The sequence below is a fragment of the Cebidichthys violaceus genome, unplaced genomic scaffold (genome assembly GCF_023349555.1).
Source record: "Cebidichthys violaceus isolate CVI_PGR_0920_01 unplaced genomic scaffold, fCebVio1.0.p SCAF_7, whole genome shotgun sequence".
In the NCBI taxonomy this organism is placed as follows: domain Eukaryota; kingdom Metazoa; phylum Chordata; class Actinopteri; order Perciformes; family Stichaeidae; genus Cebidichthys; species Cebidichthys violaceus.
The window spans coordinates 6,372,143-6,395,178 of NW_027176927.1; the positions used below are offsets into that span (position 1 = coordinate 6,372,143).

The following is a 23,036-nucleotide window of genomic DNA, read 5'->3' on the forward strand; positions in this document are numbered from 1 at the left end:
GACTCAGAGATGTATACGCATTGTCTTGTTGATATTGTCTTGCCGTTACGTAGGTGGGACCACTCTGAGAAAGGGACCAGGCCCACCACCGGACAGATGGACGGGAACTGATGTCACAACACTGCTATTAACAGTAGTAGTGCCACGGAGAACAAGCAAGAAAAAGAAGAAGCGAGATGGAGAATTATAGCAGCTGAAAAATGCAAGAAAGACATCTCACACACTGACAGATGAGTGTGGTGAACCTAGCGCTCTGAAGGGCATCACACCAAGGATGAAACCATGGCAACACATCTTTTGTCCAAGCGGCAAGGGATGAGACAAACTGAGACAAACTGTCCCGGATGAAAGAAATAAAAGAAACAGACCAGCTGAAATGAATTTGCACTAGTGCTGGATGAGCAAGCACACTAAAGACTGTATGTATGTATGCTGAGTGAACACACTATAAACACACACACAAACACATACACTTTGATTGCTTTTACTTAGGCACCTTAAGCAAAGACAGACATTGGTCCGAGCCTGAAAGTGGACATATATGGTATTTAGCATTTCAGCTCGGAAGTTTCCAAGAGACGAGAAGCTCAGGAGCTGCCTGGGGATTCAAAAATGTAGCCTGGGCCCTAAGTAGGTCAAAATTGAACCCTCATTTACTCATTAAGCTTTCAAAGTCACATTGCACCTTTGGGAAATGACACAAGGAGAAATGAACCAGTTGAAAGCTGTTGAGACAGTGGTAGGGATTTTTCTTCACTTTACCAAGACTATGTCTGCTATGTACCAGTGAATAGGCAGGGGAGGGGGTGGGCTTTGTGATAGGAATTTTGGCATTGCTGCAAGAGAATTTCTAATGAGGTTTTAAGAAAGAACTTATTTTTGGAAAAAAAAAAGACAGCTTGAGCACTGTCTGCTTAAGAGATGGGCAAAATATATTCATGATAGGAATGTTTATTGTTGACTATTTTCAGTATTGCTTCCTGGGGAAGGGAGAGAGAGGGGTAAAAAGGGTTTTGTTTACTTCAGACTGCCTTTGTGAATGTTTTTGCTCCAGAGCATTGACAATCAGAATGTCCTAGGGGGAAGAGAAGAGAGAAAACTAGAATTGATTTGCCCCAAATGCTCTGTAGAAGTGCCATGTTGTCTTGTGTACGTACCTAAGCGAACTCATGCAGTCTTTAAAAGCAATATCTCATCTGATAAGGACTATATAAGGACTTCTGTTATGTTTTTAGTTTTTTTTAGTTGTGAATATTTGAGGATTGGAGGTCATTTTTCTGTACAGTTGCATAGTAGATTGTCCTCATGTTAGGAGCATTGGGCTAATCCACCTAGTGGAAGTAGCGTTTAGTTTCATGTGATTGTACATAGAGAGAGAGACCTGTTTTCCTTCTATCAGCAGTAGCGTGTAAAATGAGTATTATACATGACAATACTATTGGGATTATACATAAAACGTATTAATCAAACATTTCGTTTTACTAACATGTTTTTAACAGAGTATAAAGCTGACCAATATACCAGTCATTTGTCCCTAAAATTGACTATGATTGTATATGTTTTTTTGTAGAATTACATAATTTGTCTCTTTTGTTAGCTGAGCGTACACTTTTCATTTTCTAATTATTGGTCAGACAATCAGTGACAGTGATTTAGTCTTTCCAGTGTTAAATTTCTGCTCTCTTTCAGTAGTGTGGCTTCTAATAATAAGCCAAGAAAGTGCAATTTCTTTGACTGTTTGTATATTTTTCCTCTTTCCTTTTTTAACTAAGAGCATTACATTATTGCCAGTGGATGATTAACTTTATAGCAAAGGTACACATAAAGAGTTATTTATCTAGTTTGCATGACATGTAACCTTTGCCTGTTGCCTCTGATAATATGCATCTAAAAAACAAAACATCAAAAACAGTTATAACTCAATGCCATAGAATGTCAGCTCAGACTATTTGCCTCTATAATCATTATAATAAAAGCATTTTATGTCTACTAGTACTAAACCCTGAAGACTCCTGGTGTATCAGTTATAAGGCTTTCTGTGTTTTGGGAGGTTATTGCAGTGATTTTAATCAGGTTGAGCTAACAGTGCTATCTAGTGGTGTTTGAATGTATATCTCATACTGTGTTGTCCTCCATAATGACCCACAATGGAGGACGCTATCAAAGGAACACGGTTACAAGATGGGGGAGGGCTGCAGTTCACTCCAGAGATTTATTCTCCTTTCTGCCCTTCACAACATCCGAGGGTATCCTGGTATTTTTTTATTTTTTTTTATCTAAACCAAGAAGTGATAGAAACCTCCCCTATGAACATAAAAAAGACAAAATGTGTAGTTAGGTTTCAGTCTTGACTTCTTTTGCAATCTGACACATGTAGTTAGTTTCCTGTCACATTTCAGATAGCAACAAATACAGGACATACTGACATATATATATTTCTGAGTGAGGTATCTCCTACATATTTCCATGTTTAACGTATAAACTCTGATTAATAGGGCTTTTACCATGAATTTAAGTACTAGAATATGACTCAAACAACTGCCCAAGTTTGGTTTATACTGATCATTTTATTTGGTGTATTTACAAACAAGCACATGCAGGAGGTTGACAGTGACTGACACTAGAGGGGCACTGAACTATATGCAATAGTAGGACACAGGGATGTCTACAGGCTACATGACACCAGAGAGAGAAAGAGGAGAGGGAGGTACACATCTCAATGTTACGCGCAAGCAAACACACACACACACACACACACACACACACACACACACACACACACACACACACACACACACACACACACACACACACACACACACACACACACACACACACACACACACGCACGCAGTGAAAGTGCAGGATGTGCAGACACACCGATGTGCTCACACTCATCTCTGCTTTCACTGCCAAACACACTGCCATGTATGCACTCTCTCTCTCTCTCATACACACACACACACACACACACACACACACACAAGACCCAGATAGATAGAGAGACATTAGATTTGTCAGATAGAGCTTTTCCTTTCAGAAACCTCATGATCAATAAATAGTACATCCAATAAATTAACAGCTTTTGAACAAATGCATTTAGACCAGAATCTCACAAATAAACAAACCCAAAAATATAAACACAATTGAATTTGTCAACTGATATTTCATCTTTATCGAGACATTATTTCTTGTAAACACCTAGGTGTTATCCATTTGATGGCATTTTATTGTGATCATAAGTTATGAGCACTGGTTCGATTAAATGCTACTGGACAGTTGCCATCGTGACTGTAATGTCATGCTACATGGCATTGACACAATAAAACAAGGAAACTTTGAAGAACTGAGCTTTCCCTGATTAATCAAGGGCAATGAAACTTTCCTGCTGTATTAAATGGAGGTCCTTTAGTGTTAGCCTTTCCTGACCAGTGAAAATCTGTCTCTTTTATATTAACTTTAACTATCTAAGCTATTGTTTTAGGCTTCATGTGTCAACATCAAATCAAAACTTTGAGTTTAAAACAAAGAAAAAGTTGTACATTTAACCATATGCATAGTCATCAATACAGAATCTAGAGAATAACTAATAAATATATGACATAAAGCAATGAGGTTAGAATCAACATATCACTTCCACCATTACCACTATCATTAATATCAATGATTATGATGAGCAAACATGGCGGGAAGGGTTAAGATAAATACAACAGCAGAGGTATGAGGTGAAGACCAGCCACCAAACCTACGGACTTTACAGTAGCATTTATGAATAAATCATAAATACATCTGGGATTTTCTCACTGCATTTAGTTTAAGGTCAGATAGTGTTGAACAAGAGTTGAGCATAGTTTTGTGAGGTGTTTACTCTGACACGTGTTGGCCCCTTGAGGTTTTGGACGAGTTGAGAGATAAGCTCCAGATTGCTTTTGTCTGATATTATCTTCTATAACTGTGTGGGATGGATAGATAGATATTTTTTGGCATTCATTCAAAGCATTCATGGCACATTACAATGCATACAGTGTTGAAAGGTATGAGGCTAAATCTAATAATTGTATGAATATGATGTCAATACAATAGCAATACATGAAGCAAACAGGAGGGAAGATACTGGATTTCATACTTAAACACTTTTTTTTGCATGGATGACAACCACCTAATGTGTGTAAAGTTGCAGATGTAAAGATTTAGAATGAATCCATTCATTTTTAATCATCCACTTCCTCAATGTGGCCACAGTATTAAGCTGCTGCTTGTGTTTTACCATCTGCTTTCTCTTGTTCATCTATCTTTCTATCTATCTTGGTAATATCAATCTCAATTTATATACCTATATATATATTTTTTATGTATATTTATACAGTCAAATATAGTAGCAGAAACATGTCAAACACACATGAACCAGGCGATAAAGGTGAGAGGTCAATAGGGGTGAAAGGTCAATAGAACACAGATCTACACAGCTACAATTCACTACATTACTACGCAGTATGCAACAGGAGCTACGGCCCAGTACTCTCACATCCTTTCTCCACTCAACAACCTGCGAGCCATGACTCTCTACAGCTGACGGAGAGAGATATCAACGTGGCTACCACCAGGCTGTCGACTGTCGCCTCCTCATGACAGGCAGCCTCTGATCTGAAAGCACCCACATCTGCAAGTTGTTGATCGGGCAGAAGTTGCCCTGTGATCATTTTCAGATCAGTGGCTGACAAGGAATGCAGACATTGAGAAAAGAACATTTTAAAGGGATACTTCACCCCAAGATCAAAGTATGAAATTATTTAAGTTTGACTTGAGTCATTATTTCACAGCATCTGCTGCATTCCTGCTGCCAACATCCATTAGTTTAATGCTACCAAACTGGATGGATTGTGATGGGGAAAAAAACTCCCATATGTTCATAAAGGGAGTGGGCTGCAGACTGCTCCTGATGCATGTAAAGCAGAACAGATGGTGTTATACACTCAACTCAAACTCGAACCGAGCAAGCGTGAAATATCCCTTATAGAGTGAAGCCTCACCATAACCTCTCAACACTCGCCTAAATATATATATTTATATATATTCATTTTGTTTTTTTTATTGATTGAGTGCAGCAGTTATGGTACCGAAGTCACATGATGAGGGAGGTGTAGCCAATAGGTACCAGTCCCTCCTTGTCTCCCTGACGACAGCGAATCCAGTCCTGATCGACTCCTCCTAACACCACCAGTTTCTCCCCTTTGCAGAAGCTAAGCTCCGAACCTGTTCCAGAGTGGTCACACAGGGTTCGTACGGACCTGAGGACAGACAGCAGAGATCCTCTCAGCCACAGTGGTCTACACAGACAACATATGAGGTAGTCGATCCTTGGATGAGTCACAATGCAGGATTGATGGTGAGTCACCAATCATAGACTTTCAAAGACGAAAAAGACAACAGGAGCATTCCTGGTGTCTACTACACCCACTGGTGCTCTTGGAGGGGGGGAAGAAGTAATTAGAAGTAATAGACACCCAGACGAAGGCAAGTTGGTTGTATAAGGTCATATTTAAAGGCGCAATGTACAAGATCTGGTCAGGTTAGATTTAAAACATAAAAAAAAATTAGCTAACATTATCCACAGAACTGCGTTTCAGCCATCACTGTCACTTTATGTCTGTTGTACCTGAGCGGTCTGGGTTTGTCCTTCATCTCCAGTGTGTCAACCTCCTTCTCTGACTCTGGCTCACTTTCTCCCTGGGGCTCTGGGCCCCTCCTTATTATCGGAGTAGAGTTGCTGCTCACGATTCGTGTCAGTGCAGTGACACCAGGAGCCAGCCACTGAGAGGGACGCCTGCAGAGACAGACACAAAGAGGACGAGTGGAACAGAGAAAGAGTGTGGGACAGAAAGGCAGAGAGGAATCACATAAAGTTACCAAACAAGTACAACAGTGTGACTTTAGAGTTTCTTAATGTAACTACAGTGGTTGACTTAACAAATTCATCGCTTTTCTCTCTAGCTTAAGAAAAACAAATTAATTATGTGATTCATTGGCTAACCTGGTTGGTGGGGTGTGACCTGGTGGGCTGTTGAGGCTTTTAGAGGCTCCAAAGAGCCGCCCCAAACCCCAGGGAACCTGAGCACCACTGCTGACCTCAGCAAAGTCACTCTCTGCTTGGGCCTGGAGGTCCGGCAGATCCGTCTTTACCTCCTCCTTTTTCAGGTTCAGCTCAGACAGGTTCTGGCTCAGTCTGCCTCCCCAGCGCATCACAGCCCCCCATCCCTGCTGGATCACCTATGATTAACAAAAATGTCAGCTCTGCAGGATCACAGACAACATATTTGACTACAAACACTGAACAGCCACACAAAGGTGAGTACCTGTCCTGCCTGCTGAGCGAGGCTGTCCTCCTCAGTATTTGGAAGAGGTAAGTCTCCAATATCCTTCTCTTGCACCCACAACAGCTGAGGACTTGTCTGAGTGACCGAAGCTTTTATGGGTACAGCGCTGCTATGTGGTGACTCCCCTGGTATTCCATTCTTTGGATTGCTCAACGGTGACAATTTTTCTTTGGCTGCCCAATATTCTGGGCTTCCAAAGTCTACTTCTGAGAGGCTTTCAATATATTTGCAGCTTGTGATTTTGGATTTGGACCCCTCTGTTGACCGCTGGGATCCAGCATCCTGTGAAGGTGGACTGGGGATCTCTGGAGTGGGACTGTCTGGCTCTAGATGATGGTGCTGGAAAAGCAGGTCGAGGTTGAAGGTGAGCAGGCTGAGAGGCTGCAACACGAGGAGCAGCTCCTCGAACAGAGGCTGGCAGGCGGTCAGTGACAGATGCATAAAGGAAGAGGGGCGGTAATATGTCTCTAGCACGTCTGCGAGAAAGAGAGATCACTGTCAAGCACATGCATGCCCACAAGAATGACAGGGAAGTGATGAAAACTTACCACTGCAAGACTGAAGGTGAGATAGCCAGAAATCAAGAAGCTTGGTACTAGAAGAAAAAAAATAGAGAACAGGAAAACTGAGGATCCAAAGAGAACATGTGCGGGGAAACTAAAATATGATAATTTTAAATATATTTTTTTCAATTATTTGAGCACTTTTCATGCTAACAGTAGAGACCAGCAAGGATGAGGAGCCATGACTCACTTCAGTAGACCAAGGAGGAATGCGTTGAACCTGTGTTTGCTCTGTCTGAGCTGAGACAGCTCTCCAACACAGACTTGTAGGTTGAACAACGCTTGAGTTTTAGGACCTTGAAAAGTGGGTTGAGAGAGAGAGAGAGAGAGAGAGAGAGAGAGAGAGAGAGAGAGAGAGAGAGAGAGATCAACAGAGGAACTTATAGGGGTCTGTGAAAAATTGCAGTGAAACTTGGCACTCATAAACCAATCGATATCTGCATCCTGTTGTTTATTCAGCATTTTAGACACTAAAATCAACAAGTATTGACTGATGTGTGGGAAAATGAGAGGCAGAATAAGTCCAGAGCTTATCATTATCAACCAGGGAATAAAACAAGACACAACTAATATCAAATCCTTAATATCCAAGTCTATAAATGCTAATTTTCCGACAATTCTTGGAGTGCTACCTGGTCTGGTTGAGGCCTGGACCAGACTCCAGGCGGAATTTGGCCTCCTGCCTGCAATCAGGTCACTCTGGTGAGGTTTCAAGCCATCAGTCAGCAAGCTGTGCAGGGCAGGGCAGAGACACTGCAGCACCAGACGGCCCAAAGATGGATTTATAGAGCTGTCTCCTGATAAGGCCTAGGGAGGGGAGAATAGACAAGAGGAAGGGAAAGGAGGAAGATGTGCAGTGATAGGGAGGGACAGGGGAATAGAACAGCAAGGATGATTCAAGAAAGAGGGAAGAAAGGAAAATGGGACACATAAAAATGGAGGTTGGAGAGAAAGGGGGGGCGATGAGGTTGGGTATGATGTGAAAAGACATGAGTTGGGCGGTTGGAGTTAGTTTACAAACAAGTTCATAAGACTACTAGATTGGGTTATCTAAAGATATTCTAGTACCTTGTTAACTGAGAGAGACTGAGGAGAGACGGAACAACATATATAGAGTCAGAACAAGAAGGGAGGGAAAGCATTTTCAGAGATAAACAATAAATTCAAAACAATATGACATTTTGTTTCGTTATCAAGAGTGAAGTGAAACAAAACAATTTTCATTAATGAAACAAAGAAAAAATCCAAACGTCTTAATTCTGTTATTTAAAATCCCACTGGTGACGTAAATTTAGCAGTGACTGACCTTCTGAACTACAGTGCGAGAAGAGCTGAACTGGGCCAAGATGGCTTCCACTGCCACACTGACCGCACTGACCAGAGCTGCAGGGAAGAACAACAATGGTCTTTGGTTAAACTGTAAGACCTCTAGACATCAGAGACAGAGACACACAGACGGACAGGTGAACACACACAGGTGAGACACGCACCTTTTTTGTCCTGCAGGCACAAAGCGGACAAGCCCAGACCTCTCATTGGATGCTTCACATCTTCGCCCATCCAGGATGTATCTGTCCTCTGGACAGAGCCAGCGAATGAGACACTGCGAACAGCTGACAGCGACAGAAAAAGAACAATTACTTACTATCATTTTGTATAAAAAAAGATACAAATTCAACAGACGCAAAATGAGTCACCACAGACATAAATATATAAATAAATAAATACCATAACTAAAAAAATTGCGTTATTAGTAGGAGCAATTAAGCAATGAGGAGCACCGGAGTAGGCAGATAGAAGCAGATGGTGCTACTGACAACAAACAAAGTGTGTGAAGACATCCTGTAAGTATTGGTTGGTTGTGGGGAGCTTTCAACATCTGGATCTGTGAAGACAACTTTCTGTATGCATCAGGGACAAACAGGATCCCATGCATTGATCTTGACTCACACTCAAACACACTCATACATACTTAATATAAGCCTAGACAGGAGAAACTATCGAGCTAGGGGCGACACAGTTGTATAAGCTACCACATCAGTCAGGTCAGATCCAATTACACACACGTTCAAAGGGCATGTGTTGTGTACAGTTCACATAAAATTATTTATATAAACTAGTTATATAAATACATTCATATAATGAACAGGATGCAGTGGACCTTAATTACTTTGAAATTGCCCTACATGTACACAAAGATAATAAAGTTTAACTTAAAATTTAAAAAAATGACATTACAACATAATGAACAAGCTACTTGGGTTGTGCCTGGCATGAAATGCGTGTATCCATTTCAACATACCGTGCAAAAAACGGAAACAACACGAAGACAGACCAGACGAGACCGACACAAAGACAGACAGACAGACAGACAGACAGAGGGAGACGAGGAAAGAGAGAGACCCATGAGAGCAACTCTAGGCACCCTGTGACAGGAACAGCTGTCACCCCTCTGAAGGCCCTTTGCAGATTTGAAAGAGAAGTGTAGATGAGACGTACCAGATGACCTGCAGGGAGCTACCTTCTGATACATAAAAGAAGCTACAGTTACCTAGTTCTTTCAAATCTGCAAATCCCCCGGGTCGAGAAAGTGACAAAAGTCTGAGAGACACTATATGCAGGGCAGAGAACAAAGACAGAAACAGCCAGTAAAAAGGACAGACAGACATGCATGCAAGCAAGATGACAAAGAGAGAGTGTATAAGATGGAGATGGAGAGAGAGAGAGAGAGAGAGAGAGAGAGAGAGAGAGAGAGAGAGAGAGAGAGAGAGAGAGAGAGAGAGAGAGAGAGAGAGAGAGAGAGAGAGAGAGAGGAATCTTACTCGCCACGCGTGACTGCGGAGGAGCCTGGTAGAGTTTTGGGGGTAGGGCGGGCACCCTTGGCGGTATAGGAGGGTAGAGGTTTGGATAGTAGAGGGGAGCAGTGAGGGCAGGCAAGGTGTGAGAGCGGGGGAAAAGCGGGGAGCTGAGGCAGGAGCCTGTTACGCCTGGAGGGGGCGCACCGGGACGCTGGGGAGGGGAGAGGGCGCCGATAGGGGAGAGGCGAGGAGGGGCACCCCTGTGCAGAGGGCAGTTTTTCGGGTGGTACAAGTAATATGTAGGAAGAGGAGGAAGCTCCTTAGATGTCCTGGCCTTGTTGCTGTTGTGATCCATGTGCGAGTTTGTGTGCTTTTCTGAATACAGCGAGTCCATAGCGCTGATACTGTTTGAATACGTCATCATGACATCTATGTTCTTATATGGGGTCATGCAACCTGGAGCCTGTGTGGTGCCACTAACAGGTGTGTCTGACTTAGTGTGTGTGTCTGAGTCACTGCGGTATAGAGAATCGAAATTACAGATAGAGTCAGACGCAAGGACCCTGTGTGTGTTAAACATATTCCCATAATCACAAGGAGAGTCTGCACCAAAATCATCCAGAGATTCATAGTTAAAGCCAGAGTTTAAATCAGGGCTGGAATCATCTCTGTGGATACAAGCTGAGCCGGCAGCAGGGGCCCACTGTGTGTTACAGTGTTTGTCTGTGGACTCCCTGCCTGCATGACTGTGGGGTCTGGGATCTGCAAAGGGCTGGGAGTTACAGTAGCCTGGATGATAGGAAGGGAGGGCGGTGTGGAGGAAATAGGGTTGGGAGGACTGGGCGAGGGACAGTGGTGGGGAGGAAACTGCTTATTGGAAAGGGTAACAAGGCCAAAAAATTTAAGGTGCAGAAGTCAGGATGGAGAGGGCAGGTGCACAAGCAAAGCGATTATGAGGGAGCAAAGTGGAGCCATGGACAAACAATGGAAACAACAAAATGGGATGGATAGGTGAGAAAAACAAGGAAGTTTAAAGCAAAAAAAACCCAAAATGTGGCAGAGAAATGGGAAGGAGAGAGAGAGATGCAGAAAATGTTAGTGTCTGTCGAGAGAAAAATGCACATTCATGAATGTATTCCAGCAGAAATTGTCATCATGTAACATCATGCAGTAATGCAGTATTTAAACAAGTCAAACAGTTGATTGACAGTTACACATTGACAGTGCATGAGAGTCAATGGAGTTGATTCATGAAGGGAAATAACCACAGTTATTCATTTAAGAGTGTTTGACACTACAGCTGCACAGTAGAAATACTACTTATTCCCCACTGACAACATCATCTAAAATGCCACCATCAATTGCAAATATTCATCATATTTCAATGTGGGTTTTCTTTACAGCATCTGGTTTCACTTTTATTTCATACTTGAATTAAGAGTTATGAATATAAAGTAACAGTATAACAGTTTTGTAATTTACTGCAGTGCTATCATCACCTCTGGATCACCTTCTCTTCTCTTTTTCTCTGCGCTGCCGTTTGTTTTCTACCTCTCTAGCTTCTTTCACACCACCACCCCTCCCCTCTCCAGCAATACAGCATAGAGTGTAATGCTGAGTCAGTCAACAGATAGCAGACTTCTGTCCGTTCCTGCACAATCACCATGTCTGTCTCTGTGGAGATTAAGAGATTGTGGCTACAACAATTTTCGTTCCTCAATTACCTGTGACAAACGGCTTGGCTATGGGCTACAAAATGAGCTAGAAAGCAACCATACCTTGGTTAGACTTGAGCTGTCTCTGAACTGTAACAAACACATGATACTTCCTATTTTTCTGACACCAGCTTTCAGCAATTGGCCCATATACTTGGATCCACCCCCTGGTCTCTTAAAGGTGTACACACCTATTTCTGGCTTGTTGCAGGGGTTTCTGAGGGAAACTCCTGCAGCGTATAAGTCATTAGTAATTCAGCAACTTTTATAATCAGAAAACAAAGGTTAAATAATGCCCAAGTAATTATACAAGAAGAGAACTAATTTTAGCAGCTGATTGGCTGAGAATATGAGCAATTTAAATCAAACATACACTCTACTAACAATCTAATCCTTAGGGTTTATGTAGCAAACTGCAGCACTGAAAGAGATAAGTAACTTGATCTTGTGCAACTCTAGGGAGCAAAAGTGGGGGAAGCAGAGAGACAGGATAGACAGAAAGAGAAAAGCATATAAACATCCCAAGTAGATGTTGTTTAAAACCAGTAAAGAGGCAGAGAAAGACTTTTTTTTTAGGACACAATGAGAAGTTGAAGGTAGAAAGACTGAGGAGAAAGGTGGTGAGCTCAGTGGGCATTCCATTATCCCCCTCCCTGTGGGTCTAAAGAGTGGATGAATAATTGAATAAGGCCGTGATGACATCACACTTTAATAACCAGTGCAGGAAAACTGGCTGGAAAGTTTCCAGCCTCCTCTTTCTCCTCATATTACCTTCACTCCCCTCACCTTATCCCTCCATCTCTATATTGCTCATGTTCCCTCTGCAGCTTCCACTGTCTTGTTAGCTTCCCTCATCTGCAACCACCTTCTGTTTATCCCTTGTCATCATGTATCCATCATATCACGTATCACGCCTTTCTGTGACTCATGCTCATCCTCCATCTCTTCACTGTCGGTCCATTTATCATTTACATAAATGAGTCAACCCTTGGTTTTCTGTTTCTTTCTATTCCACTGTCCGAGGATCTTATCTGTGCATCTCTTTCTGTCCATCATCTGCCCATCCCAGATCTGTTTTGTTGTTTAAATTACACTGAGTTACTTTGATGTGTTTATTTTGTCCCATGCACACACAAAACTGCATGCACACGCAGATCCCTTCCCCTATGTCATTAAATTAATCTGACTCCTTTATTATCATTTGCACCATCATGCTAATTCCCACTCACCTGTAGTTCTTGTTTCAAAAGTCCTTCCGCCATCGGCTCGTCCTCTCACCTCCACTGCCACCTTCTCTACCTCCACCTCCTCTTCTTCTTTCCTTTCCTTTTCCTCCCTCTTAACTTCTTCATCCTCCCACTCTCTGCCCATGGTCCACAGGCTGCTGTCGCTGACTGAGCAGCCAATTTTCTGTGATGGGCACAGCTCCGGTTGTCTACCTTCCTCATCAGCTCTCTGGAGCATTTCCTTCAGAGCGGCCATTGAGGTAAGGGCCGGTGGTGGCTGCATAAAAAAGGCCTGAGCCTGAGAGGTGTACTCCCATTGGTTGCCGTCGCCGCCTGCCATCTCTCTTCTCCACCTCAGGTTGTACAGTATATCTGCATCTGGAGTAATAACTGTTGGGTCAGGGTCTGGATCAGTGATCACCTTTGTTGGGAGGAAGGTGCTCTTGTTGCGGTAACGCAGCTCTTTAAAAGTCGTGACTTTTGGCGCTACCCCTGGAGATGACCCTGAAGAACTGAGCTTCTTTTGATTTTCCACATGAGATTTCCTCACCGCCAGGGGTGGATGTTGTGGTGGCGCTTCAGGGTCAGGTGTGAATGCTATGAGCCAATCAAATCGCTCAGGCTGTGCAGAGTTAGCCTTGAGAGTGCTGATTTTGTGGTGTGGCACAGATGGCGGGATTGGGGGTAAGGGGCGAGGAGGAGGAGGAGGGGGAGGTGAATCTAGCACCTCAGCAGGATACCGGAAAGACTCAAAGCCCATATTCTTTGTTTTGGTTTCCTGTGTATTGCTAAAAAGGTAAGGGTCGGAGGACAGACCACTGATCCTCTTCCTTCTCCTTGCCATCTCAGTGAACGAGGTGGTTCTTTGTGTGCTCTCTTCGTTTGTTTTGCCATCTTCAGTTATATCTGCTCTTCGATCTCCATCCATCTTGCCTCTGCTTCTCCATCTGTCTCTAGCCATCAACTCTGTGTCACATTCCTTCATCTCATTCTGATCTTTTAGTCTGAACTCATGTAGCTCCCCAGACCTGAACGAGATAACATGATCTCCATCAACCTCATTCTCAAACCCTCCAACACAAACACCAAGTTCAGGGCTGAGTTTGAGGAGCTCAGCTTGGGTCAATCCAGCAAGCATCAATAGCTTCCGAATCTCTACATCCAGTGCATGGAAGGAGGGGGGAGGAGGCAGGGCAGGTGGAGTTGGTATTGCAGGGGGAGATGAGGAGGCGATTGAGATAACTGGCGGAGGAGGCAGAGGTGGGGGACATGTGGTGGAAGGAGGAAGGGAAAGGGGGGTCTTTTCCTGTTCGGATTGGAGAGCAGCGAGCCGCTGTGCCTCTTTCCTGGCAAGGTGACGCTTCCGAGGGGGAGGGATGGGAGGAGTTGGGGTGGGGATAGATGGAGGTGGAGATGGGGTGGTATAAAGGGTGAGGTAAGGGACCGGTTTAGAGGTGGGAAGAGGAGGGATGGAGGGAGGAGATGGAGGTAGGGGTTTCTCACACCTAAAAGTTGTGAAAGTGGGGGATGAGGAGTTAGGGGAGAAAGTAGACAATGTAGGAGAGGTGGACACAGCCATGGAAGTGGTCTCCCTGCTGATATTGATGTAGGTGTGGAGGTCAGAGCTCACACTGGCATGACGCGCTGGAGGTTTGGGGGGTCTTGGTGGCGGCTCGACAGGAGAAGGGGTAAGGGAATCAGGAACTAGAGGATCCTCACAGTCTGATGGAGCAGTGAGGTCAACCCCTGCATCTGAAAACTCCTGAGAGTCTCCCAATGCTCCTCGGCCACTTTTATACAACTTCCAGGGAATGTCGATGTTGCCCATTTCATCCATGACATCTGAGAGATCCTGCTCATCCAGATCTCCAAGATCAAATCCCTCCTCGTGGAGTTTGGCGATGTAGGCCAGTTTCACTTCCCGGTTCACCTTCTCCAAGCGATCCAGGTGATCTAGCCGATCCCTCAGAACATCCCAGTGTTGTTCCCCCTCCAGATCCCAACGAGCCACTTGGATCACCTGGCTGAAGCGCTCCATTTTCCCAAACTCACCGACAGATTCTAGAAAGTCAAGCAAACCTTGTTTGGTGACCTCAGAATCACCGTTGGCCCCTAAGTAGTCAGGAGAAGGGGAGTCCAGGGCAGAGGGGTAGCCCTCATCTGGGGAGCAAGGGGGAATTGGGGAATGTGATGTTAAGACGAAGGGATTGCGGCTAAGAGGAAGGGATGGGGGTGAACGCGCAGGAGGTTTGCATTCAGGGGCTTGTGGGGGAGAGCGGTCTTTAGGGGACAGAGCAACTGTCAGATTATCTTGGTTGTGAGAAGAGCAGATGGAGGCGGATTGATCTGCACAATCAGAATCCAGATCAGAGCAGGAGCTGATAGAAGTGGAGGACGACGAGGTAGAGGAGGAGAGCGAAAACTCCAGGAGGGAGGGGGGACAGTCACAGCATGAGGGGACGAGGGTGTCATCATCGTCATCGTCGTCATCATTGTCAGCCTCTTCAACATCATCAATATCAAAATCCCCACTGCTCTCTTCCTCGTCGTCTTCTTCCTCTACTTTTACATTTTTCTTGTTGTCCAGATTAGCGCTTGCGGCTGCATTCTTGCCTTCATTTTCCAGACTGGCAGCAGGACGGGCAGAGGCCTCCAGCTGGGCCTGTGCTTTGGAGGGAGGTTGAGGCTGCTCCTTGGTCCCTTTCCCATCCTGCCTCTGGGGCAACGGGGCCGGGGGTGGGGGTAGCTGCAGTTGCTGTCTGATAGAGATGGTGTTGTTGTTGTTGTGGTTATGGTTGAACATGCTGTTATTGTCTTGCGGGGAGCGGCCATCGCAGCACAGACACGGGAGGCTTGGCTCGTTGCAGTTCGGGTCAAGAGGGAGAACAGAGGGAAGCGGAGGTGGTGCGGCTGCTGGTGCAATTTTGGCTGCCGCAGATGCACGAGCACTCTTGGGTTTGGGCTTGACTGATTTGGAGAAGGTGGAACCCTGTTTCTGTGAACCAAACCTGGACTGGGTTACTGGTGCTCGAGGCTGCACTGCCACCCTGGTCCTGGTGGGTGCAGGGGGTGCTTTGGTAGCCCGGCGTGGGGAGGAAGTGGTGATCGTGTTCATGTTTTTATCCTCTCTCTGGAAACCAGGGCCTTGAGACTTTAGTCCAGCTACGGTATTGGTCCGCCTGCTGACGTCAAAGCGCCGCGGCTTTGGAGGCTGAGAGGAGCAGCTGGAGGACTGCATTGTGGGAATGGGACTTTTTAGGATTCTCTGATATTTCTGTTGCTATAGAAACAAGTGTTGTAAAGGACTGATCCAAACTATGATGCGCCGTGACGGTCACATCTTGGCTTGATTCCCAAGATCCTGTAACATCAAAGAAGACACACAGTGAATAACGACTACCAGCTAAATTATGCTTTTAAAAACCTTTTTTCTTGCTCTACACACGTTTTCATATTAGGCTTAGTCTTTGGAGTTAAACAAATCATCTGGACTATCCATTAAAACGCAATTCATTTCAAGCTTTTTGTTTTATAATCATCACAGCCCAGGTCCTGGAAGGCAACAGCAGTGATATGAACACACACACACACTGTCTCACACACAGTGCTGTAAAAAAAAAAAAAAAGGCACATTATCAAACATCACCACCTAATGAAAATAATTCAAGCTGAAACAATTGGTCAATTTATAAATTGACAGTAAATGAATAAGCTTCTATGTTAATATTTGCAAGAATTCCAAATATTCTCTGATTCCAGCTTCTCAAATGTGAATATGTGCTGGTTTTTAAAGATTTCATGATAGTAAACTGAATATCTTTGCATTTTGGACATTTGAAGATGTCTCCTTGGACTCATCACCTTAAGGAAAATGTGATGGTCATTTAAAAAAATGACTGACATTGTAGATAAACTGCTTAATTGATTAATCAAGAAAATGATAGACAGATCAGTTGATAATGAAACAATTGCTAGTTGCTACCCTTAAAATATTACATATTTTGTTGAGCAATACTGTACAGCTTTTAGAAACATTGAGCTTTTACTATTTCCTTGGCTCTATCTATCTATCTATCTATCTATCTATCTATCTATCTATCTATCTATCTAGCTATCTATTCAAACAAACAAACAAACACACACACACACACACACACACACACACACACACACACACACACACACCACATGAAATGATCCCCATGATAATAATTGCCAGTTAATTGATAGCTTAATAACTGTCACTTTATCATCCTTATCGGTCATGTTCAGCTTCACTGAGCACTGATATTCATGAGTTTACAGTAGTCAGGCTGTCTCTATCTGAACCAGTCCACCCTAACAAGCTGAAGAGAGGCAGTGAGATCTAGATCAAAAGAAATAATGTAAAAAATAAAAAAACACGTACCTAGAGCAATGACTGAACATTTAACTAGAGCATGAAATAATCAGGCAGCAGCACTGAACAGCACCGAGTCTGCCTTTTAAAAGCCCATCTACCGAAGGCTATTGCTCTTATATTCCTCCACAGTGCCCTTCACTTCACTGAGGAATATAAATCACTCCAGTGCTTGCTTACACATGGGCCTTCGTCGGAATGACATTAAAGCCAACAAAGCCTTGAAATAGCACAAAAAACAGCATATCATCAGATGTAATTCAAGCCGTCCCGTGTACAGTATTTACCCCTGCATGTATCGATCCCACAGAGCTGATGGAGACGGGAAGGAGGGGAGGGGGGGGAGGAGGGGGTACCTCCAACCGCATCGCCCTGAAATACAGGCCCATCCGCCCCTATTATAACTACATTATTACATATAATATTTAGATTCCAGTTAAAACCGATAATGATAATGCATTTGACCTAAAAATTACTCAACAAATATCATTAACAGCGGAATTTCATGTTTATAGATCTACGCAGGAGTCGTTTGAGAATATAATGTTTTGCTTACCCGACTAGACTCTGCAGGTTCACATTTTTTTTAAATGACATATATAGTACGATAATAAATGAGGACTCGACTCACGATCAGATTCAGGTTAGATGGATGAAAGTCTCCATCTCGTCGGGCTCGCTCGCATCACAGTCCGTGTGAATGTGAATCTCTCTAGACGGTGACAGCCTCAGCATCTGTCTTCTCGCGAGCATCCAGCAAACCTTTGCCAACCCCCTCAACCCAACCAAGCCACACCCCGTACTTGCCTTATCATCACATCCAATTTATCTTGAGTCATTTTCAGCTTCACCTCCTTCAAGAATATTAGTTTTGAGAGCTAGCTGCAATTTATTCATGATTTATCTGTCACAAAAGAATAGACTCTGCAGGTTAATTTGAACACCAACTACTACTTTTTGGCTTTATTTATTATCGATTAATCTGTCAACTACATCTTTGATAAATCTATTATTTAATCTATAAGACGTCATTTAATAGTCAAAATGCCCATTGTTACTGCCCAGAGCCCAATTATATGGTTTACTATAACAAATCACAAACGGAAGCATCAAATTCTCACATTTGAAAAGCTAGAAACAGTGGCATTTTATAAATTTTTGCTTTAGAAATGACTGAAACAATTAAGTGTTTTTCAAAATGATAGAATTACCAGGTTCAACAGCGATACTAGTATTGTTTTCAGCTTGTGAGTCTGTGTGTGAGTCATCAAATGTGGTCCTGGAGACACCATACTGCAGCGGGAAATACCACAGAGGCAGTGAGTACTTTGTCAGGTGTTTATATTTCTGTCTGTGGAAAGATTTTGTCACAGCGATAGTGTAACAACTATGCAAGATGTAGTCACGAAACTTCACAAGGATGTAGATGAGATAAAAATGAAGGGAAAGTTGAAAAATAGGTATGGTCGAGGCAAGGGCACTGGAAGTAGGGGGGGGGGGGGGGGGAGACCCCCTCGCCCCCTGATTCGTCAATTTTAATCAACAAATCATTTCTGTCCAACAAACAAACAAACAAACAAACAAACATCAGAAGGATGAAGAGAAAAGAGGAAAAATACTGTTCATACATTATTTATTAAAAGCAATAATAACATTCAGGGCAGTACAGACTTTACAGCAGCAATATAAAAATATATGGAATTAGAAAGCTGATGAGGTTTGACCCTCTGTCCCCTGTCAGGATACATCTGCTGTCATATATGTTCCTTTTAGATTCTAATCAATTAATAAATCTATTCCTACAAAATTAAAACAATTTCAACAATCTGATTTTATTTGTGTTTATCATTTCAGTGTCATACTTCTATCTATGGTATTCTCCAGTGGAGAATCAACCTGAGACACTGTACATCATGAACTGGGTTCAATAATGTAGTGAACGGTGTAAAAGAGGCAGACTGTTTGATGACATTTGCAACCAAATATCTACAAACCACTTCAAAGTTATTCTGTGCATCATGGTAAAAGTCAAAAGAGAACCAGGCTGATGCACCTGACGCTGTTTGTGACCACCATTCCCGCTCACTTGTTCCTCTTGTAGATTTTCTTGGCGAAGTTGAGGAAGATTGAGTGGGGAAGGTTTTGAGCATGACAAGCAATGAGTTTCTGTAGCCGCTGGTAGCTCTCTTCCTCATAGTTGTGGTACAATGTTGGCATTTTCAGGGTGTTGTATAGTGCTTTGACCTTTTCTACACAGGCATCATCATGGCGCCCATAACATGCCTGAGGAAGAGGTGAAAATTAAATTAAGTTTTGCTAATGTACTAGCAAATGAGTAGTAGAATTTCTAAAAAGGTGGGAGCAGAGGCAAACACATACAGGGAGTAGTGGAAGGATCCAAACCATAAAAACATAGTTTCACTGTTATTTTATAATAAATAAAGTTTATTTTGCTGCAATGTATACTTGTTTGTATGTTGAATGACATTTTAGCTGAAGATAGAATTACACCATTTTTTGAAAAGGTCACTTACTTCAAATGAGAAAATCTGTCAACAGGTCATTGCTCAAATTCAAATGTACAGCACAGAGATATAACCAAAATATGCATTGTATTTAAAGGGCCAGTCAACATCTAGAGGTGGGGTTGCAGATTGCAACCAACTGATATTTCTACGGCGAGCATAGCGTGTAGGAGAACCTCGGTTGCTGATGCGAAAATGCGAATGGGCCTTTCTAGCCAATCATATTTTTTTTAAGGAAAAGCAATACTTTTATTTGACACCTTTCTAATGGTTCTGTTATTCTGTATTATTATTTTTTAATTATTCGTCGACACACAAACATTACAATATGACCTTTAATATTATATTCCATTGCTGTGGATAGATCCCCCAAAATGCTACACATTGGTCCTTTAATGTTTGCCAAATAATAATAATAATAATATCGGTACATATTTGAACAGAAAGGGTTGTTTTGTGAAGTCTCACCTTCAGCTCTGCTCTTTGTTCAGGAGTCATGGTTTCCAGCGCTGTCACCACCAGCCAGCTACATTTGTTATCCTGGATGTCTGTGCCTATCTTTCCCGTCACAGCGGGGTCTCCGTAACAGTCTAAGTAGTCATCCTGCAAATGATCAACATTTGGTGGTTATTAACTCGGCAGCATATGGTTAAATGTGTTGCATGAAAGCTGGAAGACGTGTAAAAGTAGCTACCTGTATTTGAAAGAACTCTCCCATCTCAAGTAAGATGTGTTTGGCATTATTGTGTTCCTCTTCACTCTCAATCCCTGCCTACAGAAGTAAGGTAAAGTAGTTATGAGAAAGACTAGAACATTTCTCTCTTACTTCACTTTCGTCATGTGTGTAAAAAATAAACAAACTCACAATATACATCGCAGCTGCCACTGGGAGGTAAAAAGAGTAAAATGCAGTCTTGTATTTTACAATAGCTCTATACCTGAAAGACAAGGAGAGAAAAAAATTACACCCATTTTCTTTTGTAAACAACATCCTTCTCTGCAAATGTACTTTTCAGATTTATCTTCACTACCTATCCATGGTGAATCTGTTGAGGTCAACCTGACCAGGGGTAGAAGTCATGAGGTCCAGAGCTTGGCCGAGCTCGGTCTGGAAAGATGTCTGAAACAAAAAGAGGTGCAGTAAGAATCCTGTGTTATCGTGTGTACCTGTGTAATCAATCAGGACATATAGTACCTCAGTAAACAGCTCCAGTAGGTGGACGTAGTACGGCTGATCCCTGCAATGTCTGCGAAGCAGTCTGTAGATAGCCGCCTCTAGGAGAAATGAATCATTGATGGCATCCAGACCGATTCCATCCTTAAAAACAAACAGACAGGATTCACTTGAAAAACTGACAGCATCATTTGTAGTGGGAAAATAAAATATCCCACAACAACAAAAACAACATTATAGTCCCTCCTTTTCTGGAATATATCAGGTCTCACCTTCTTGTACCAGCAGGGCTGTCCTCTCCGAGTCACAGATCCATCCATGATGTCATCTGCCACCAGGAAAAATGCCTGAAGCTGCAAGCAATAGAGACACAGGTGTAACACTGAGGACACCTTGCAAAGTGTCTTTACAACAATCAGTCTGAGTCTGTGCTAGTGAGCTTTTTCAGTGACACATTGGGAAGCACATGACAACAACAACAAAAAAGCTTTGTAAAGCCCAACTTTGATCTTGTGGAGCTTGGGTGTAAAGAAAATCATAAATAAATAATATTGTGATGGATGGTGTGAATTTAATGATTTGAAGTAGAGACAATCTGATAGGATCGCCAGGGTCCTAAAGTGGAGGCTAATGGCCCTTTCCTCACTTTCTACATCCCTCGCTCAGACCACACAATGCTTTGACCTCCCTGCCCATTTGTTCCTGCCAGAGACACACAGCCTTAAAAAAGGGGTCACAAATATATATCTACATGTATAAAGAAGTACATTTCTTAAAAAGCTAAGCAATGTAGTACCAGCAACTGTTACTCAAACAGGAAAATAAAGCATTTGATGGAGACTATTTAAGGATTTGGAGCACTAGTGGACATTTAGTGTACAGCATCAGGATGGTGTATGTGGGATTGACTCAAAACAAACTAAAGTGTTCGTCATAATTAAGAAACTTGTCACCAACTATAAATATATGGCTAATTGATGCGTTTAGTTTATGGGCAGAAATGCAGGGATAGGCTGCACTGGCAATGCTGGTTTTGGCCATTTATTCATGATTTATTTGCAATAGGAAAAATGTGGAATACTGCCAGCTTTATCCTTTAACACACAACATGTCCTTACCAACTCAATGCACCAGCCAACCAACAGAGCCCGCCGCACTGTGTCCTGTGCGAGCTGAGTGGGAGAGAGAAGATCCCTCAGTGAAGCGATCACAGACAGTCCTCGGTTCCTCTTGCCTCCAGGGGAATTGTACACCAAAACCTGAGAGGGGAAAGGACGCATATAGGAACAACAGGAAATAGCAGTGCACTCGTCAGAAGTAACTATGTAAAAGACAGACATACATACCTCTCTAAACCTGTTTAGAGCATCGGCCAGCGCGGGGTCCGCGAGGTCGCTCTCCGAAAGCTCCGTCACCAGGTCGTCAAATTGGGCTTCGAATAGCTGAGGATCGGACAGCAGCGCCTTGTTGTTGCTGTGCGTCCCGTTGCAAAGGCTGTCTCCCTGCAGAGACGAGGTGCACATCAGAACCGACGTTGTTTTTAATCTAAGCGGGGAGACGGCGTGCCACATGGTCCGGATTGTTTTGGGGGCTTTAATGAGCGAGCTCAGCAGACGTCTCATTCTCAACTGTGCAAACGTCCCGACTAACCGTCAACAAGCTGAGCTTAAACACCCAGTCGGACTGTTCCGTTTCAAAGCTAACGTTGCAGTGGTGACATAGCTTTAACCACGAAACGTTACACGTGTTCCGGTTGAGGAGAACTACCAAACTAATAGCGCCATAGTCTCTTCGCCTACTGAGCTCAGTGAACAAGAGCAAGGATTAGAGCAATGACTTTGTAGGTAACAGTAGATGATGGTAGCTCAACCAGGCTGTTCACAAAGCTAGCTATATCATACCGTATTAAATTATTTATTTCGTTCATACACACGCCTTTACATACCATAATGATACTGTCCTCTTGTCCTAAACTCTTTGATTTACAATAGCAAAGTAGTTTATCTTCTGTTTCTTCGTCTTCGGTCCAACTGAAGTCTGTGAACGTCTCCTTAAACCAGGATGTGCAATTTGTAGTTCGCTGTCGTGGTGCTGTCCGTTTTAATACACAGCAGCAGAACTACGTTCCCCAGCATCTACTGCGAGTGGTGCATATGGGCGTGGACTTTTGGAAGGCTCCACTTGACGTTGTGCTTTTGATTGGCCGGTACCATCGAACCAGGATGGGCTTTTACACTGGCTGACCAATAGGATTTGAGAAGA

At 43.1% G+C, this 23,036-nt stretch overlaps 3 protein-coding genes across 9 annotated transcripts in view; 1 reads left to right on the top strand and 2 right to left on the bottom strand.

Annotated features, from left to right (window-relative positions):
- The window catches only part of LOC137891043 (histone-lysine N-methyltransferase ASH1L-like), a 15,708-nt gene extending 12,889 nt beyond the window's left edge, over nucleotides 1-2,819 (top strand). For both annotated transcript variants that reach the window (XM_068735451.1, XM_068735452.1), the window contains exon 14: nucleotides 54-2,819. The gene's annotated coding sequence lies outside the window, so the exon portion shown is untranslated. The remainder of the gene's footprint in view (nucleotides 1-53) is intronic.
- On the bottom strand, nucleotides 2,548-17,797 carry rusc1 (RUN and SH3 domain containing 1). 5 transcript variants are annotated; one of them, XM_068735457.1, is made up of 13 exons: nucleotides 17,707-17,797; nucleotides 12,680-16,037; nucleotides 9,760-10,602; nucleotides 8,428-8,550; nucleotides 8,244-8,320; nucleotides 8,006-8,023; nucleotides 7,570-7,744; nucleotides 7,128-7,233; nucleotides 6,923-6,969; nucleotides 6,354-6,850; nucleotides 6,032-6,267; nucleotides 5,657-5,824; nucleotides 2,548-5,288 (listed from the first exon to the last, which is right to left on the bottom strand). In XM_068735457.1, exons 2-13 carry the CDS (start codon nucleotides 15,912-15,914, stop codon nucleotides 5,123-5,125), a joined length of 5,691 nt encoding a protein of 1,896 aa, XP_068591558.1. In that variant the 5' UTR covers nucleotides 15,915-16,037; nucleotides 17,707-17,797; the 3' UTR covers nucleotides 2,548-5,122. The 5 variants fall into 5 exon arrangements, with proteins under 5 accessions (XP_068591558.1, XP_068591559.1, XP_068591561.1 ...); XM_068735458.1 differs by lacking the exon at nucleotides 17,707-17,797 and adding an exon at nucleotides 17,363-17,426; XM_068735460.1 differs by lacking the exon at nucleotides 9,760-10,602.
- An 894-nt stretch (nucleotides 17,798-18,691) lies between these two features.
- fdps (farnesyl diphosphate synthase (farnesyl pyrophosphate synthetase, dimethylallyltranstransferase, geranyltranstransferase)) lies at nucleotides 18,692-22,868 on the bottom strand. Of its 2 annotated transcripts, XM_068736259.1 has the most exons (10): nucleotides 22,720-22,868; nucleotides 22,121-22,276; nucleotides 21,893-22,033; nucleotides 21,047-21,127; nucleotides 20,796-20,918; nucleotides 20,632-20,720; nucleotides 20,466-20,538; nucleotides 20,295-20,372; nucleotides 20,069-20,203; nucleotides 18,692-19,358 (listed from the first exon to the last, which is right to left on the bottom strand). In XM_068736259.1, exons 1-10 carry the CDS (start codon nucleotides 22,720-22,722, stop codon nucleotides 19,158-19,160), a joined length of 1,080 nt encoding a protein of 359 aa, XP_068592360.1. In that variant the 5' UTR covers nucleotides 22,723-22,868; the 3' UTR covers nucleotides 18,692-19,157. The 2 variants fall into 2 exon arrangements, with proteins under 2 accessions (XP_068592360.1, XP_068592359.1); XM_068736258.1 differs by lacking the exon at nucleotides 22,720-22,868 and having other exon boundaries at nucleotides 22,121-22,658.
- Nucleotides 22,869-23,036: the final 168 nt, after the last annotated feature.

Bases quoted from the DNA above. Each gene is read 5' to 3' on its own strand.
- rusc1 (XM_068735457.1), bottom strand. From the start codon at position 15,914: ATGCAGTCCTCCAGCTGCTCCTCTCAGCCTCCAAAGCCGCGGCGCTTT. The intron at 6,970-7,127 runs GTGAGTCATGGC...TTTTTCTTCTAG, and splicing joins TTCCTCCTTGGTCTACTGAA to TACCAAGCTTCTTGATTTCT. The intron at 5,825-6,031 runs GTTAGCCAATGA...CTGTCTCTGCAG, and splicing joins GGTCACACCCCACCAACCAG to GCGTCCCTCTCAGTGGCTGG.
- fdps (XM_068736258.1), bottom strand. From the start codon at position 22,396: ATGAGACGTCTGCTGAGCTCGCTCATTAAAGCCCCCAAAACAATCCGG. The intron at 20,919-21,046 runs GTGAGACCTGAT...TTTGTTTTTAAG, and splicing joins AGCCCTGCTGGTACAAGAAG to GATGGAATCGGTCTGGATGC. The intron at 20,373-20,465 runs GTGAGTTTGTTT...TTACTTCTGTAG, and splicing joins TGGCAGCTGCGATGTATATT to GCAGGGATTGAGAGTGAAGA.